At 55.1% G+C, this 16,046-nt stretch overlaps 1 protein-coding gene across 2 annotated transcripts; it reads left to right on the top strand.

Moving 5' to 3' along the window:
• The first annotated feature begins 2,969 nt into the window (after positions 1 to 2,969).
• LOC103169555 (immunoglobulin superfamily containing leucine-rich repeat protein 2) lies at positions 2,970 to 9,047 on the top strand. 2 transcript variants are annotated; one of them, XR_003759913.2, is made up of 3 exons: positions 2,970 to 3,607; positions 5,373 to 8,503; positions 8,881 to 9,047. XR_003759913.2 is itself a non-coding variant. In XM_029066468.2 (2 exons), the coding sequence occupies exons 1-2, from the start codon at positions 3,181 to 3,183 to the stop codon at positions 7,547 to 7,549; spliced, it is 2,604 nt and encodes an 867-aa protein (XP_028922301.1). In that variant the 5' UTR covers positions 2,970 to 3,180; the 3' UTR covers positions 7,550 to 9,047. The 2 variants fall into 2 exon arrangements, 1 of the variants encoding a protein (XP_028922301.1); XM_029066468.2 differs by having other exon boundaries at positions 5,373 to 9,047.
• The last annotated feature ends 6,999 nt before the right edge of the window (positions 9,048 to 16,046 follow it).

Below are 16,046 nucleotides of genomic sequence, written 5' to 3'. Positions count from 1 at the left end.
TTGGTTACCCTAGCCCTTCTTCCTATAAGCTTGAACCCTCCTGCTCCTTCTTCTCCAACTCATGCTCACATTTCGTTTCATTCATTCATTCATTCAATCGTATTTATTGAGTGCTTATTGTGTGATGAACACTGTACTTAGTGCTTGGGAAACACTATAACAATAGATACATCCCCTGCCCACAAGAGTTTACAGACTAGATGTGGGGACAGACATCGATATAAATAAATTACAGATATGTACATAAGTGCGGTGGGGCTGGGAGGGGGGATGAACAAAGGGAGCAAATCAGGGTGACGCAGAAGGGAGTGGAGAAGAGGAGAGGAGGACTCCCCGCCCCCACAACCTGTTCCATTCCATTTTACTCTCACGCAGACTCTAATCTCCTGACACATCGGACCCCACCTGGAGGGAAGATCCTTGACCTCGGAGGGAGGGGAGAAGTGGCTTTAGCTACTCGCCCTGGGAATGAGTCGGGTGGAGGGCGTCCTGAAATGGGAAATTGGCGGGGGAATAAAGCAGAGCCGAGAGCAGCATTGTCAACTAACACCTGCTCTACTGCATTTCTATTCACTCTCTCCGACTCTGTTCTCTCTCTTTCTTCCTTCCCTGCCTTTCTGCCTCCCCTCTCCCCTTCCCTCCTTCCTTTCCCTCCTTCCCTCCTCCCTCGCTCCCTCCCTCTCCTCGGTGCGTTGTGCCCTCCGGACCCCGGCTCCCTGACTCCCGCAGGGGAGGGAAGTGGCTCAGAGCAGAGACGAGCCCCTGGGCATGCAGAACGGCTCCTTTTAAGAGACATTTTGCAAAACCAATACCGCCCTGCTCCCCGGAGGGGCCAGCAGGGGCTGGCTTAGGAGACCCCAGACCCAGGCAACTGCCCCCCACCCTCCCGCCTCCTCCCGCCCTACTTCGTCCCCTCCCTTCCCTGTTGGCGACTCGTTGAGCCCCCTAAGACCTTTTCTCCAAGGAAGGTTCAGCTCCGGGCTGGGCGTCCCCGACCTGGCCCTGACCAGCCCCTGAACCTCGCCCAGAAGCCCCCGTCCCTTCCCAGCTGACCGCGGGGGAGGGGTCCCTCTGGAAGGACAGATTGGGGGGAGGGGATGGACAGAGTTGGAGGAGGGGGGATGCCAGGGTCTTGCATTGCCCCTTATCACCAGGCTTGGTCCTGGGGCTCCCGGCTCGGTCCACGGTTAGGAAACCCTTAACCCCCTGGACCGGGCCCAGCAGGACCGGCGCGGGGAATCGGGGACGAGGAAGGGAGGGAAATGAGGGGCGAGGGGAAAAGGGAGAGAGGCGAGGGGCGAGGGGCGAAGGGCGAAGGGCGAGGGGCGAGGGCTTCTTAACCAGCAAGGGAGGACTGTCCCGGGGCGAGCTGCCCCTGGTGGGAACTGCGCGCAGAGTATGTGTGTATGTGTGTGTGCGTGCGCGCGTGTGGATATGTGTGTGTGTGCTTGCGCGCGCATGACCATTCATATTTCATTTAATAAGATTCTCCAGAAATCCAGGGCCCGGGTGGTCGTCTAGATAAAATCCACCCTCCCGCACCAAACCCCTCATTAAAATGCTGGGCATTCAAATATGAGGGAGCATCGCCCGGAGTATTGATCTTATTGGAGACGCCAAACAAATGTGTCCAAGCCCCTATTGATTAGAATTGGATCTTTGCAATATATTCAAATCGGGTGCGCGTGTGTTGTGTTGAGATTATCTAGTGAATGCATATTATCTTCGAATGAAAACATTGTGTGAACGTACTATAACTACACGGGCACCTGTTAGTGTGGATTGGGTATCTGGGTTTGTGTGTCGGCTTCTCGAAGACACAGGCACGTGGAATCTATGCTTGCAGGTTGACATCCACGCTGATATTGACATCCACGCTGATATTCTTATATAGTATGCATTCTTATGTAAATTAGAAATAGGAGGAAGATGGAGATTTATCTCTCGGTTTATGCTGTATGGTGGACCGGTACATTTCGAAGTATAGCTACTGATGGGGCTACAGACCCGTGTGCCCCTTTTCCTCTATCTCTTTAAAGGCATGTACGACATTTGCCGGAGTCGTGACAAGGGTGTGCGAGTGTGTGTGTGTGTGTATGTGTGTGTGTGTGTGAGAGAGAGAGAGAGAGAGAGAGAGAGAGAGAGAGAGAGAGAGAGAGAGAGAGATTGCACAGGAATACATTTTTGTGTGTGCGAGAGAGAGATGTCGCACGTGCACCCAAAGGAATACATATATGCCTAGATATACTAGAATGTATAAAATAAGTAGAGACTCGATGTCGGAGACTAACAGTACATGGGCGGAGGCAGATAAATTTCACCACATCAACTTTACATCTAAGAACACCATACCAACCCTCCCCTCCCCCAAGAAGGGCAGAGAACAGGCTTCGAATCTTGGAACCCACCCATCCAATTAGCCCATAATTGGAGAGGCTTGGCTAGAATGATCCTTGAATGGGCTCTGACTGGCTCTGGAAGCGATTTCGCGGTGCCCCTCTCCTCGACAGGGGTCTGCCGACCCTCAGCTCCCTCTCCTTCCCACCCCTAAATGCTCCTTCTGCCGGACAATAATGGGATTATGACGGGGGACGTTGAAAATGAGGTTTTGCTGTTGTTTGGAAACAAAGGACCGGTCGAAGGGGTTCAACTTGGAAAGAGAGGGTAGAGGGGGTGGAGGAGGCCATTCGGCCCCCTCCTTTTCGTCCCAAAGCCCCCGGCTGCTCCCACCCCCAGTCTGGGAGATCATTTGGAGCGAGGGTGGGGGGAGAAATATGAAATGGAATCAAATCAGGGATGCCTGGTGTTGAACGCGGCGGCTCCAGAAAGAGTGGGAGGGGAGGGAGGCAGGGAGGGAAGGAAAGAAGAAGGGAGGGAGAGAGGGGGAGGGAAAAATCAGCGAGAACACGCGAGGACGCAGAGAACGAGCTTGTTGAGTTAAAAGAGATCTTGACTCACTCTGCTGACCCTGAATCAATCGTTTTTGGGGGGAAGAGAGGAAAAAGTACCAACTGGTCTCCTTCCCCCGCCCCCTCTCTCCAAGTCCTCGAACATCCTCCGCTCCAGAGGGAGGCTTACTTGATCAAGAGCCCGAAAGCCCTTCGCATGTAGACGGGGCTCCGCAGGGTCGGGCGGGCTGGGCGAGGCGGTTCTGGGTGCGAGGGCGCGGACCAGTGGGGAATGTGCGCGGCAGCCTATCGATGCGATAAATATTGCATTGGCTCAGGGGAAGGTGCCTGCTGCGTTAACACACGCAGAATATGCAGGAGGTGGGAGAGGCTGGGCGCGCCCCCGCCGACGTCGGGAGCGCGCTCCGACTCCCCCGCCGACCTGCAGCCTGCCGAAAGGTGGGGGGCGAGAGGAAAAATCGCCGGTCGTCGGGAGTGGAGGGCGGGGGACCCCCTAAACCTCCCCAGGCCCCCCAAATGGCTCTTGCCTCTCGGGTGCAGAGGCCGGGCAGCGGTGGGAAGGGATGCAGAGATGGACTCTCCGCCGGCGCCTGCACTTTGCAACTCCGAGCCTAGAGTTGGGGGTGGGAGGGTCCCTGGCAGCCGTCCCTCCCCATCCTCCCGCCCTGTTCGGCTCTCGAGGAGTCGAAGCGGTCAAGGTAAGGCGCTTTCTCCTGGGGTGCGGGGGCTGCGGGGGTGCGGGGGATGCGGGGAGGAGAGGGGACCCGGGACGGTCCCCGGCGCTGCCGTCCGAAGGGTCTTTGTGCCAGGCGGGCGCGCAGGAGGGGGTTCGAGGCTACCGCCCCCCGGGGTCCCCAGGGAGCCCCGAGATTCGGGTTGGGGGTCCCTTTCCGGAGCGCAGGAGCTGGGGGGAGCGGGTGGTGGGGAGTCTCCATCGAGGAGGACAGTCTCCTGGGGCGCAGGCAGGTAGCCCGCGTCTCTAAAGGGAGGCAGAAGAGGTGTGGGGGAGTCGCCTCGGGGCACTCGGTGGGGCTCATCCATTCATTCATTCATTCATTGAGCGCTGACTGTGTGCAGAGCACTGTACTGAGCCCTTGGAAAGTACCGTTCAGCAACAGATAGAGACAATCCCTACCACCCCTGCCCCGTTCGGTCGGGGCGGAGAAAGTTGGTCTTGGAAGACCAGCTCGATCCCCCGTCCCTCCCAAAAAAAGGGTACGGAGAAGGAAGGGGCACCGGAGTCGGGGAAAACGCTCCGCTCAGCCTGGGGGGCTGGCTGCGCACGGGATCGCGTGGAGAAGGGATCCCCAAACACCTGATAATAATTATTATTATAGTATTTGTAAAGCACTGACTATGTGCCGGCCACTGTTCTGAGCGCTGGATATATACAAGGTCATCAGGTTGTCCGACGGGGGACTCCCCGTTTTAATCCCCATTTTACAGATGAGGTAACGGAGACCCAGAGAAGTTAAGCAGCTTGCCCGAGGCCACACAGCAGACAAGTGGCCGGGATTAGACCCTATGTCCTCTGACTCCCAAACCCGTGCTCTTTCTACTAAGCCACGTTGCTTCCCAAGAGCGGACCTAGACGCCCCATCCGTCTTGGGGTGGCCTGGGGTGGAGGTCGGGGAGGGGAGGGGAGAGGGCTTCATTCGGGTTTGGCTTCGCACTAGAGGGTGACCAGGCTGCGGTCCTGGGGAGATACGGGAGGTGGGGGCCGCTGGCTGGGGTGGACACCCACCCATCCACCCACCCCCACCCCCACCCACGACAAAAGGAATAAATTTTCGATGGGAGGTCGCGGGCGGAGACGGTAACATCTAAGGTAAACGGGATCTTCGTTCACCGGAATGCTCGTGTCCAGCCAGAGAAGCACCATTCAAAGTAGTCCACTGGGCAGAGCTCCCGATTACGCGCACCCACCCTCCCCAAGCCTTATAGAGCATTTCGCGCGGGGAGATCTGATAGTACGCGACCGCCAGGCTGGAACGTGCTTTTCTGCACGCACGCGTGTCCGCCTTCATTGATAGGGTTGCTTTTGTTTTTTTTCCTATGCACACGCGGTGGGGCTGCATCGGTATTGATTGATTTAGACGCACCAAGCGAACCCACTATGATCTTGGTTCTGCGTGTCCCCAGCACACACGTAGGCGTTAGAGAGAGCCGAGCGACAGAGGGGCGAGTGGGCTGGGATAGGATGGGATGGGAGGCCGGATGGAGACAGGGCGGGAACGGGGCGGAATGGGAGGGATGACTCCCTTTTGGATTGCGGGACTTCTCCCAGGTCCTCCGGGAGGTGGGTCTCTTGGACGCTTCTGAGTTGCCGCTGCCGCTCTCTCGTTCGGAGGCTCCTGGAAACCTCGGCGGGGAGCGGGGGCGCAGCTGTCGGGGGAGGGTGAGCGCGCTTGTCTCTCTCTGTCTCTCTCTCTCTGGGTCCCCTCTCTTTCCGGCCCTTTGCAGGAGAGAGGATGGCGCCCGTGCGGGGCCTGTGGCTGGCCTGGGCGCTGCTGGGGACGGCCCGGGGGTGCCCGGAGCCCTGTGCCTGCGTGGACAAGTACGCTCACCAGTTCGCCGACTGCGCCTACAAGGACCTGCAGACGGTGCCGTCGGGGCTGCCCGCCAACGTGACCACCCTGAGCCTATCGGCCAACAAGATCGCGGCCCTGCCGCGCAGCGCCTTCGCCGAGGTGCCCCAGGTCACCTCCCTGTGGCTGGCGCACAACGAGATCGGGGCCATCGAGCCGGGGGCCCTGGCCGTCCTGAGCCAGCTGAAGAACCTGGACGTGAGCCACAACCAGATCGTCGACTTCCCCTGGGGCGACCTGCACAACCTGAGCGCCCTGCAGCTGCTGAAGATGAACAACAACCGCCTGGCGGCCCTGCCGCGGGACGCCTTCCTCACGCTGCGGGACCTGCGCTCCCTCCGCATCAACAACAACCGCTTCAGCGGCATCGCCGAGGGCACTTTCGACGCGCTGACCTCGCTGTCCCACCTGCAGATCTACAACAACCCCTTCGACTGCTCCTGCCGCCTCCTCTGGCTCAAGGCCTGGGCGGAGCGCACGCTCATCTCCATCCCCGAGCGCGACTCCATCGCCTGCGCCTCGCCGCCCTCGCTGCAAGGGGTGCCCCTGGCACGCCTGCCCGACCTGCGGTGCTCGCCCCCGGGGGTGCGGCTGACCACCCAGCCCGACCTGGCCGGCGCCGAGCTGCAGGACGGCTGGGCCCTGGCGCTGCACTGCGCGGCCAGCGGGCACCCGCCGCCCCGGCTCCAGTGGCGGCTGCAGACGGCCGGGGGCGCCGTCCTCATCGAGGGTCCCGACGCCGACGACGGGGATGGCAAGGACCTGCCCGCCGAGCCCCCCCGAAGACCCCCGTCCCGCTTCCTGGCCCTGGGCAACGGCACCCTGCTCATCCCGCGCCTGAGCAAGAAGGAGGAGGGAACGTACACCTGCCGGGCGGACAACGAGCTGGGCAGCAACGAGTCGTCCATCAGCGTGGTCGTGGCCGGGCCGCACAAGTACCCGGCCGGCCCCCTCGGGGAGCTCCCGGGCCCGGGGGGAAAGGGGCAAGGCGGGGAGGGGAAAGTGGCGAGCCGGGGCTACGGGAACAGCGTCCTGACCAGCAAATCCGAGGAGAGGACCAAGACGTGGGGCGCGGGACCGGCCCGGGGCCCCGGCTCGGGGCCGGCGGGGAGAGGCCCTGCGGGGGCCGGGGACGGGGACGAGGGGGTCGGGGAGGGCGGAGAGGAGGACCCGCTCCAGCCGCTGCCCTTCGAGCCTCGCTGCGGCCGCGGCGACCCCACCCTCTACGTGTCCAACCACGCCTTCAACCGCAGCGCCGATCTCAAGCCCCACGCCTTCGACCTGGGGGTCATCGCCCTCGACGTGGCCGAGCGCGAGGCCAAGGTCCAGCTGACCCCCTTCGCCTCCCGGCCGGACAAGCGACACCTGCGCGTCCTCTACCTGTGCGCCGAGGGCCGGCGGCCCTCCGTGCTGCAGTGGTCTCGGATCGAGGACGGGGTGAACTCGTACTGGTTCCGCGGCCTGGCACCGGGCACCAACTATTCCGTGTGCCTGGCCTACGTCGGGGAGGACTGCCAGGTCCAGGTCGTCTTCACCACCAAGAAGGAGATCCCTTCGCTCATCGTCATTGTGGTGGTCAGTGTGTTCCTGCTGGCCCTGGCCACCGTGCCCCTCCTCGGGGCTACCTGCTGCCACCTGCTCTCCAAGTACCACGGGAAAACCTACCGCCTCATCATGAAGACCCAGAACCCCGACCAGATGGAGAAGCACATCGCCGCCGACTTCGACCCCCGCGCGTCCTACCTGGAGTCGGAGAAGAACTTCGGGCCCTGTGAGGCCGGGACCGGGGTCGGGACCGGGGCAGGGACCGGGCCCGGGCTCCGGACCGGGGCCGAGGAGGAGGAGGAGGAGGAGGAAGAGGAAGAAGAGGGGGGCGGCGGGCCGGAGCGGGACGAGAGCCCGGTAGCCGGCTCTCTCCCCGACTCCCAGTCCAAGGCTAATCAGGAGGAGTTCGAGGCCAGTTCCGAGTACAGCGATCGGCTCCCGCTGGGGGCCGAGGCGGTCAGCATCGCCCAGGAAATCAACGGCAACTATCGGCAGACGCCTCGCTGACTCCCTTCCCCCGCCGCCCTGTCCCGCCCTCCCCTTCCACCCTCCCTCCCGGCTTCGGATCCCGGGACCAAACTCTCAACGCTGAAAAGGAAAAAGGAAAAAAAAAGTGTTACAAAAATAAAAACCCCAAACGATCATAATAATTAAAAAAAAAAAAAAACAACCGTCTAGGACGGACCTCGGTCCCTCCGGGCGCCGCCCACCGAGACGACAGAAGGAGGTCACTCCACGTGGCCCAGGAATTTCGCCTCCCTTCCCTTCCTCCATCGTCCCCTCTCCCCGATCCACGGGGGGCTTCAGCATTCCTATAAACGGAGTCACGGCCCTCTTTCCCTCCGTTTTCTCCCTTCCCGGCCTCCGAGGGACTGCCCCCTTCTCCACTCCGGTCTCGAGACCAACGAAACCAGGCGGCGACTGAACCAAATCAAGCAAACGGCCAGCTGTCTCTCGGACCCGCTTGACCCACAAACGAAAAGCAAGGTGCTGGGGCTGGGGCGGGCTCCAGCTGCCCACCAATTTCGATTTTGATTTCCTAAAGAGACTAGGAATATGGTGCTGACGGCCCCTACTCCAGGCTCCTGGGGCGGGGGCGGGTTTTTTTCCCTCCCTCCCTTGGCGGGGGGAGGGGTGGGGATGGGGGTTAAAAGCAGAAAACCCAGCTCTCTCCGGGAGGGTGTGGGTGCTGCCTCGCGTGTTTCGTTGCTATTGTGTTTGGATTTCAGAAAGCGGTGGCGCTGGACAGCTCTCCCCCGCGCTCCCGCAATTTGATCGGGGTGCGGGAGAGCGGTGGGACGGGATGGGGAGGGTTTTGCAGGGTCCTCTCGTCCTCCCGCCGCTCCTGAAATCAACTAGATGTGAAACCGATTAGGTCTCCTGGCCCTAGCCCGCGTCTCGGAAGCTGTACTGTAGAGGTTTAAGGTGTATATTTGTGTGCGTGTGGACTTCACTTCAACCGTGAGTGCTTTAAATTTTTTCCTCCCTGTTTGGCACAAATAAAAGAGAGAGGGAGAGAGAGAGGTTACAGATCAAGGAAGGAATCTCTGTTCTTTGTTGACTCTACCCCTCCTCCAGATATGTCCCTCACCTAGGACCGTCTTTCCTCAATGTGTATCCCTAGAGTAGTGTGCTTTAGAAGGCGTGTGTAATTCTTGGTGTACATTGTGGTGTTAACGGGGCGGGTGGGGAGGAGACCCGGGGCCCACGGGGGTCACACTGCCTCCATCCAATACGGACTTGGGACAGCGGACACCTCCGTGATTTTTCTTCCCTTTCTCCTTGGTTTTAATGAAATATTTGATTTTTATATTGTACTTTTTCGCCTCCGTACAAAGCGCGACCAACCACCCACCTCGGCGGAAAGCAGCACAACCCCGGTTTCCGGGGATTCTCCCTGGGAGAGAGTCAAACTCAGAACTATCGCCGAGAAGAACCAAAACTGACGATACCACCTTTTTTTAAACGCATCTGTATGTCAATAAAAAAATAGATGAAAAGAGAACTGTCGCGATCATTTTCAAAGGTGTACGGGGAGTGAAAAGGGGGAAAATGCCCTGGAATGTGTGTGTGTGTGTGTGTGTGTGTGTGTGTATGTGAGCAAGTGCGTGTGTAACTGAGCCCCAGTTGTTTTCCTCTGAGCAGTGGCACCCTCTCCCTTCCCAGTGGCTAGGCGCTGCTGAGTTTTCCCGGTGAGGGTTTTCTTGTTGTTGTGTTGCTGTTCTTTTTTTAAAATAGTATTTGTTAAGCGTTTACTATGTGTCAGGCACTGCACTAAGCGGTGGGGTAGATACAAGATAATTAGGTTGGACACAGTCCATGTCCCACATGGGGCTGACAGTCTTAATCCCCATTTTACAGATGAGATAACTGAGGCAACATAGAAGGGAAGTGACTTGCTCAAGGTCACACAGAAGACTAGTGGCGGAGCGGAATTAGAACCCAGGTCCTTCTGACTCCCAGGCCCGTGCTCTAACTTCCAAGCCACGCTGCTTCTCCGAGCTGGAGGGGCCCTCCCCTCTCTTCCTCCGGCCCCCCGATTCAGAAGCAGGGCGCTCACCCGAGGTGACAGGTTTCCCCGCACCCCAAAACGCTCTTCTGGTAAAGACCCCCCAGGAGACTCAGGGTGGAGCCTGGCACGGAGAGGGGAGGAGCCTGGAGGAGGGCGATCCGAGATAGGGAGGAAGAAGGGCAGAGAGAGGAGAGAGCTGTCTCCCCCGCAGCCCCACGACCCCTTAATCGGGGCATCCTCCAGATTGTGAGCCTGTGTTCGGTAGGGATTGTCTCTCTCTGTGGCCGAATTGTACTTTCCAAGCGCTTAGTACAGTGCTCTGCACACAGTAAGAGCTCAATAAATACGATTGAATGAATGAACGAATGACTAAATGGCCAGAGGGCGAAGATGGGGCTAGGCGAACAGAGCCTGCAGAGGAGGGGGAAGTCACTCCCCCGGAGCGTGGACTGTCCCTCCGTCATTCTGCATATGAGAAAGGAGACTCTCCACTCGCGATCTGCGGGTACCGCCGAATTAAGTCCAGATCTGAGGGACTCGAGATAGCACGCACGCCTCCGCCGGCCCACTCTCAAACCGGGGTTCGGTTGATGAAAGCGATCCCAGGGATGCAATGCCGCTTTAAGGGGCGGTGCGATTTTAAATGGGGCTTGAAGAGAGCTGGAAAGAGGCAGACAGAGACAGATAGACAAGAAACAGTGCCGCCTTCAGCATGGACCGCTGGCTTGCTGGCAGCTGGCAGCAATTGTTTCAGAGTTTCAGGTTCTGTCCTATAATCTCAGCTCCGCCTGCTCCCTTTCCTATAAAACCTGTAAAACCGAGGGTCCAGAGGAAGGAAGAGGCAGAAGAGGGGGTCCAGAGGAGAGAGAGGCAGAAGAGGGGGGCCAGGGGAAAGAGAGGTCAAAGAGGGGAGTCCAGAGTGGGGAACATGCTTCTCCTGGGAGCCGCACATGGCATGTGCACAGGCCGCCTACGGGAACCTAGGACCGTTAGGTTGGAGCGTGTGAATGTCTGAAATATCCAAGACTCCCCAGTGGAGTGGACGTGGAGTCCGAGTAGATCCGTACCACCGACTCTTCCCGGAATGGCGAGGGACCAGAAACGTGCCATCCTGTATTTTCGATGTGCACAAGTGGGCCCGAAGTCGCGCACAGTCATGGATACAATTTCACCGCTGGCAGCTGCATTTTCAGGGACAACGTGTACAATCAATTTTATCTACTGAGCGGTTACTGCGTGACGCGGGGAAGAGATTTTTCTCCCAAAGACACTCTCTCATGGATGCAATCTCACTGTTGGTGGCATCTCTATCGATCCCAGGAATCACATATTCCCTGGATAGGCGTATGCGTGGGATAGCCCTTGAACCTATCCTGATATTTGGGCCCCTGAAAAAAGTTCTTCTAGAACCTCAAACAGCTCCCGTTCCCCACTCCTCCCAGCCCAGACTCCCGCTACCCTACAGAGAACTGTTTCCCCGGGACTTGTCTGCCGTTCCTCGATCCTAGTGTGTCCACCCCCACGGGGGAGGGAGGTGTCAGGTGGGAGTCAGAGTCTCCCACACACCAATTCCTCTATTTTCTTGGGAGCAGTGGGCGCCACAGGGGCAGAAGCCCCCTGAGAGTTTCCACCTGCAAAGTATCTGGCATCTTCCATGAAAACCAGGAGAACAAAAGATGAAATGATTTCAGCCCCTGGCTCCTTTGAATCATTCCTTTCTACTGCTCACCCAGGGAAAAACTGAGAATCACCTTCCATCAAGGACAAAATATTCTCTCTCTCAGTGTCTGTCTCTCCTTTCTCACTCTCATCACCTGCCTTCGCTTTGGGGCGTGCCCTTCATTCTAGATCATTCCAAATGAATTATTCTCCCACCAGATTATTTTATCCAAAAGCAATATTCATTGCTTTCACCTCCGGATGTCTGTCCCTGCCCATTCCATGTATGCAGTCAGGTACAGGAAGGAACAAAGCTCAGCAAAAGCAACCAGATGGCTAACTTGATATGTGCATATAAAGAAGGGATCATTGTTAGTACAGTGCAGCATGAGACTGTGGAATGGAGAACCTCCTTATTTTTATAAAGCCTAGGAAACACCAGTTCTGCCCCTGAGCAGTGGCCCAAGCTCAGCAGACAGCCCACCAGGGAAAACCAAATTCTCCATTCTACTGGAGATTTTCTAAAAGCACCATCCATTGTGTGGGGTCTCAGCTGGATCAGGCCCTCTGTTTCCCTGCACTTAAAAGGTAATTTTAGAAAAGCAAAGAAAAGAAGAAAGGCTAAGAGAAAATGAGTGCCGAAGGTCACCCTAAAGAGAGGTAGCCAGCCTGTTTCTCTGTGTTCTCAGGATGAGGTGACTTTTTTCCCAATTCCTCAGGTGGATGGCTTAGCTAAATGTTGCTTGAATGCCTGGCCACACAGCAGCCTTAGAAATCACCCTCCTCCCAGGGGAGTAAACATTAATGCTCAGACAGTGAAAAAAGATGCCAAGGGCAATCATCTTCCTTCCAGTGTGTCTCCAAGGGGAGGGTGGGGGTGGACTGACATAAAAGACATTTGGGCTGGTAACATCTGTGCTCTTATTTGCAAGGCTACACAAATATATTGCACTGATCATTTATTAGGCTGAGGGATAATGTGTGTGCAAAGCTTATTTCTTGGTAGTATAGCCCTTGGAAGTCTGGCTAAGGTACCTAGAGCTCCATGAATATGCTGAAACAGCAAAGATAGAATTTGCTGAGTTTGCCCCTTTGAGGAAGAATACTTATTTAGGCACAAATCCCCCTCTGTCAAGACACAGGGCCCAGAGAAAAGGGCATGATCTCAGGGGAATTTTTTTTTTACCTCAACCAGGAAAATAGAAGATGAAATTAAAAAAAAAATGGAGTGAGTCATCAGCATGGAATCTGGGGATCAGTAGAAAACCGATCACTGATCTACCATTCCCTACAGATTAATAATTTGGGGTTAATCCAGCCCAGCATCTCAGAAAACTGCCACTCACCTACTCCACTTCCAAGATTCATTTCTCCTACTTTGGATGGGACTGCAAAGGCTCTGAACTCAGAGACTCTATGTGTTTCTTAAACTCAGCTTAAAATGTCAAAGGTAGCAAGAGGGTCTGTGTGTGTGTGTGTGTGTGTGTGTGTGTGTGAGAGAGAGAGAGAGAGAGAGAGAGAGAGAGAGAGAGAGAGAGAGAAGAAGGGAGAGAGGAAGACTGATTTTACCTAGGGAGAGAGAAGAGTAGCCTTGTTTAAACAGATTCTCAGCTTGAAGACGGACTAAGAAAGTGAAGTGGGAGTGACTGGATCCAGAGGCCTTCCCAAGAGGAGAAGAGGAAGCCAATCAGGTGCTGGTGGTAACCATTGTCTGAGCCAAATGAGCATCAAGGAAGGAAAACCTGGACTAGAATTTAGGTTTTACCCTCTTCTGAATGTCAATCAATTAGTGGTACTTACTGAGCACTTACTGTATGTAAAATGTGGTAGTAAGGACTTAGTAGCAAATGATACAATGAAGTTCATAAATATGATCCCTGCCCTCAAGGAGCTTTCAATCTGTTGTCCTGTCATAATTAGCACCCAAGAACAAAAATTTTAGCTTTAAGAACATTAAAAAAAACTCCTGTGTTTGCTTGTGTTTCTAAAGGAATCTCATTCAAGTTTCAGTATAACACATTTTTAGATAAAAATACGGCATAAGAATAAAGTAGCCAAGACATTAAGTCAAGAAATATTTATTAAATCACTCTATGCCTTTCCTTACTTCCCCCATTTCAGGGTTGTTGCTTTTGAGGGACTTTTAGGGTCAGGAGGCAGATATCCTGGATTTTCTCTCTCTCCTCTACTCATTAGCTGCCTAAAGCAGTACCTGTCTCCTAGGCTCATGACATTAGTTATTTGAAACATCCCCCTGCCATAGAGAACCACATACAAACATGGATACAATATGCTTCCTCCCCACACACACTTTTAATGGTACTTGTTAAGTGTTTACTTAGTACACTGTACTAAGAAATGAAGATAATCAGATATAAGATAATGAGGTTAGACACAGTCCCCATCCCAAATAGGGCTCACAGTCTTGGTCCCTGTTTTACAGATGAAGTAACTGAGGCAGATAGAAGTTAAGTGATTTGCCCAAGCCCACACAGCAGAGAAGTGGTGGGAACTAAGATTAGAACCCAGGCCCTCTAACACACAGATCTGTCCCCTTATTCCACTAGGTAACACTGTTTCTCAAATGTCCCTTAAACGTGATTAAGTGATATGATTATATTACATCAACTGAGTTGTTTGGAGAGGGAGAGGCAGGTTTGCCAAGAGTTTGGGTGAAAAATTGAGTCTGGCCTCATGATTTAACAATTCCCCACAACTTTCCACATATACCCTCACTTTCACTTGCTGCTGCTTAGGGTATTTGCCTGATTAGTACACATATATCCGACTCGGAATCCTTTCTCCTATCCCTCCCTTCATTCTGAACCTTGATCTCTATGAAAACCCAGGGAGGGGAAGATAAGAAGGGACTGGGGAGATGGCTGGTTAGCATCCAGGGAGAACCTGTATCAGTGTTCCACAGGGTCTTTCAGTGGCAGTCAGCCAGCCAAGCGTTTGTACTTGTTGAGCGCCCCCTGGCAGCTGGCCTCCTTACTTGTGTCCCATGGGGGCTAGTGTGCTGCAGATCAAACTAGGGTGGGGTGTTTGAAATGCCGAAGGATCGCAGGATTTGGAGAGTCAGAGAGAATGAGATTGGGGTTAGATCGTGCTTTGGCACACGGTGTGTGTTCCTTGGCTTGTGCACGGAGCCTCGAGGCCAGAAGGAGGCCTGGAAGAGGCACATACACTGAGGAGAAGAGTGCTGGGCTGAGGCATTTTACTTTTCCCCCCGGACCCCATCCCCAGGGTTCCCGCCCAATGGGCTCCTGGCTGCCCTGCTCTGTGCCAAAGTTGTCAGGGCCCCAAGGGCTTAGGCGGGTTTCAGGTGACGTCAAGATCCGGGCTCCACCACCCAGTTACACAGCTCAGGGCCTGCAAATAAGAAGCAGATGTCAACATTGGGAGGAAAGTAATTTCATATAGCAGTGAGGCAATGAACTCACATGGCTGCATCAGATTCTTTAAAATAAAATCCCATACTCATCCTCCCTTCAACCTACCCCAAACCTCAGGCCCTCTGAGGCTTAGATGACCCAATAGTTCAAATAATAATAATAATGTTGGTATTTGTTAAGTGCTTACTATGTGCAGAGCATTGCTCTAAGTGCTGGGGTAGATACAGCGTGATCAGATTGTCCCTCATGAGGCTCACAGTTTTCAACCCCATTTGACAGATGAGGGAACTGAGGCACAGAGAAGTGAAGTGACTTGCCCACAGTCACACAGCTGACAAGTGGCAGAGCCGGGATTTGAACCCATGACCTCTGACTTACAAGCCCATGCTCTTTCCACTGAGCCACGCTGCTTCTCTAAGGGCCATATGCCCGGTGAGCCTCCTTTTTCAGGGCAAGACAGTGAGGAGGTGAGGGGAAGGGGCTTCCACTTAAATTAAGGGATCTTAATTCATGAAGAAGGAAGAGGGATCTTGGTACATTTTCCCAATGATTCTATTCCATCCCTCCTCTCTCCACTGAGTCTATTAGCACCGAGAAGCTACTTGCTTAGAGGATATGTTGGTATTCATTGAAAATGCACCACTGGATTAAGAAACACGGCCTCTGCTAGTGTGTTTGGATGACAGGAAGGACCAAGGTCAAAACTTACTTTCTTCAGCAATGACCTGTGGGTCTGCCCCGGGACTTATTCCCAGACCCCTTTCCCCCATGGCTCTCAGCCATGTGCTGATGTTTGCCTTGGCTTCAGCAACTCTCTCTCCCCTTTACCCATCAAAGAGACTTGCTTTCTTCAGTCCTTTGTATCATGCAAGCTTCTATTTTGTGTATTTCTGGGGCAAATATTGACCACCAGAGAGAGCATTCCTTTGAAACGTACTGAGTTCTCTGCTAACCAGGATGTGTGTGGTTGGGCAGGGCTCAAAGAGGTTCTCTGGGGATGCTGTGGGGGGGTGGGGGGCACGGCGGGGAGGAGCCCCTTGCCTTCTCCCTTCCTGGACCAAAGTCCCTGGAGCTGCCTGAGGCCTCAGGAGTCCAGGTCAGGGGCATTCTGCCTGGCTACCTTGATTTACAGCCACTGATGTTTTGCATGCCCCAGAGGGAAAGGAATGACCATTAAAGCATTGGTAGCTGAAATGAGATCCCCACATAGATCATCTGGGGGTTCCCTGTACCTCCTCTTTAAGCTTTGGGGGGCAATGGGAGAGATGGCAAACTTCTCAGAGGTCTCTCGACCCAAGGAGAGGCATGCTGATTGAAGCTGAGGGATCTTCTCAGGCATGTTTTCTGGGCCTCAGCAACTTCAGGTGATGATACCAACTTTCAGGTGGGTTTCAGATAGAGTCAGGATCTGGGCCCCATCACCCAGTCACATGGCTCA

This window comes from Ornithorhynchus anatinus, chromosome 5 (assembly GCF_004115215.2).
Source record: "Ornithorhynchus anatinus isolate Pmale09 chromosome 5, mOrnAna1.pri.v4, whole genome shotgun sequence".
In the NCBI taxonomy this organism is placed as follows: domain Eukaryota; kingdom Metazoa; phylum Chordata; class Mammalia; order Monotremata; family Ornithorhynchidae; genus Ornithorhynchus; species Ornithorhynchus anatinus.
The sequence above is the reverse complement of the archived record's forward strand: the minus strand, read 5'-3'. Positions and strand labels throughout refer to the sequence as shown.

What these genes read in the sequence shown, in the direction of transcription:
- LOC103169555 (XM_029066468.2), top strand. Translation starts at nt 3,181, where the DNA reads ATGTGCGCGGCAGCCTATCGATGCGATAAATATTGCATTGGCTCAGGG. An exon ending in GAGGAGTCGAAGCGGTCAAG is followed by an intron (nt 3,608 to 5,372) that starts GTAAGGCGCTTT and finishes GGCCCTTTGCAG; the next exon opens with GAGAGAGGATGGCGCCCGTG.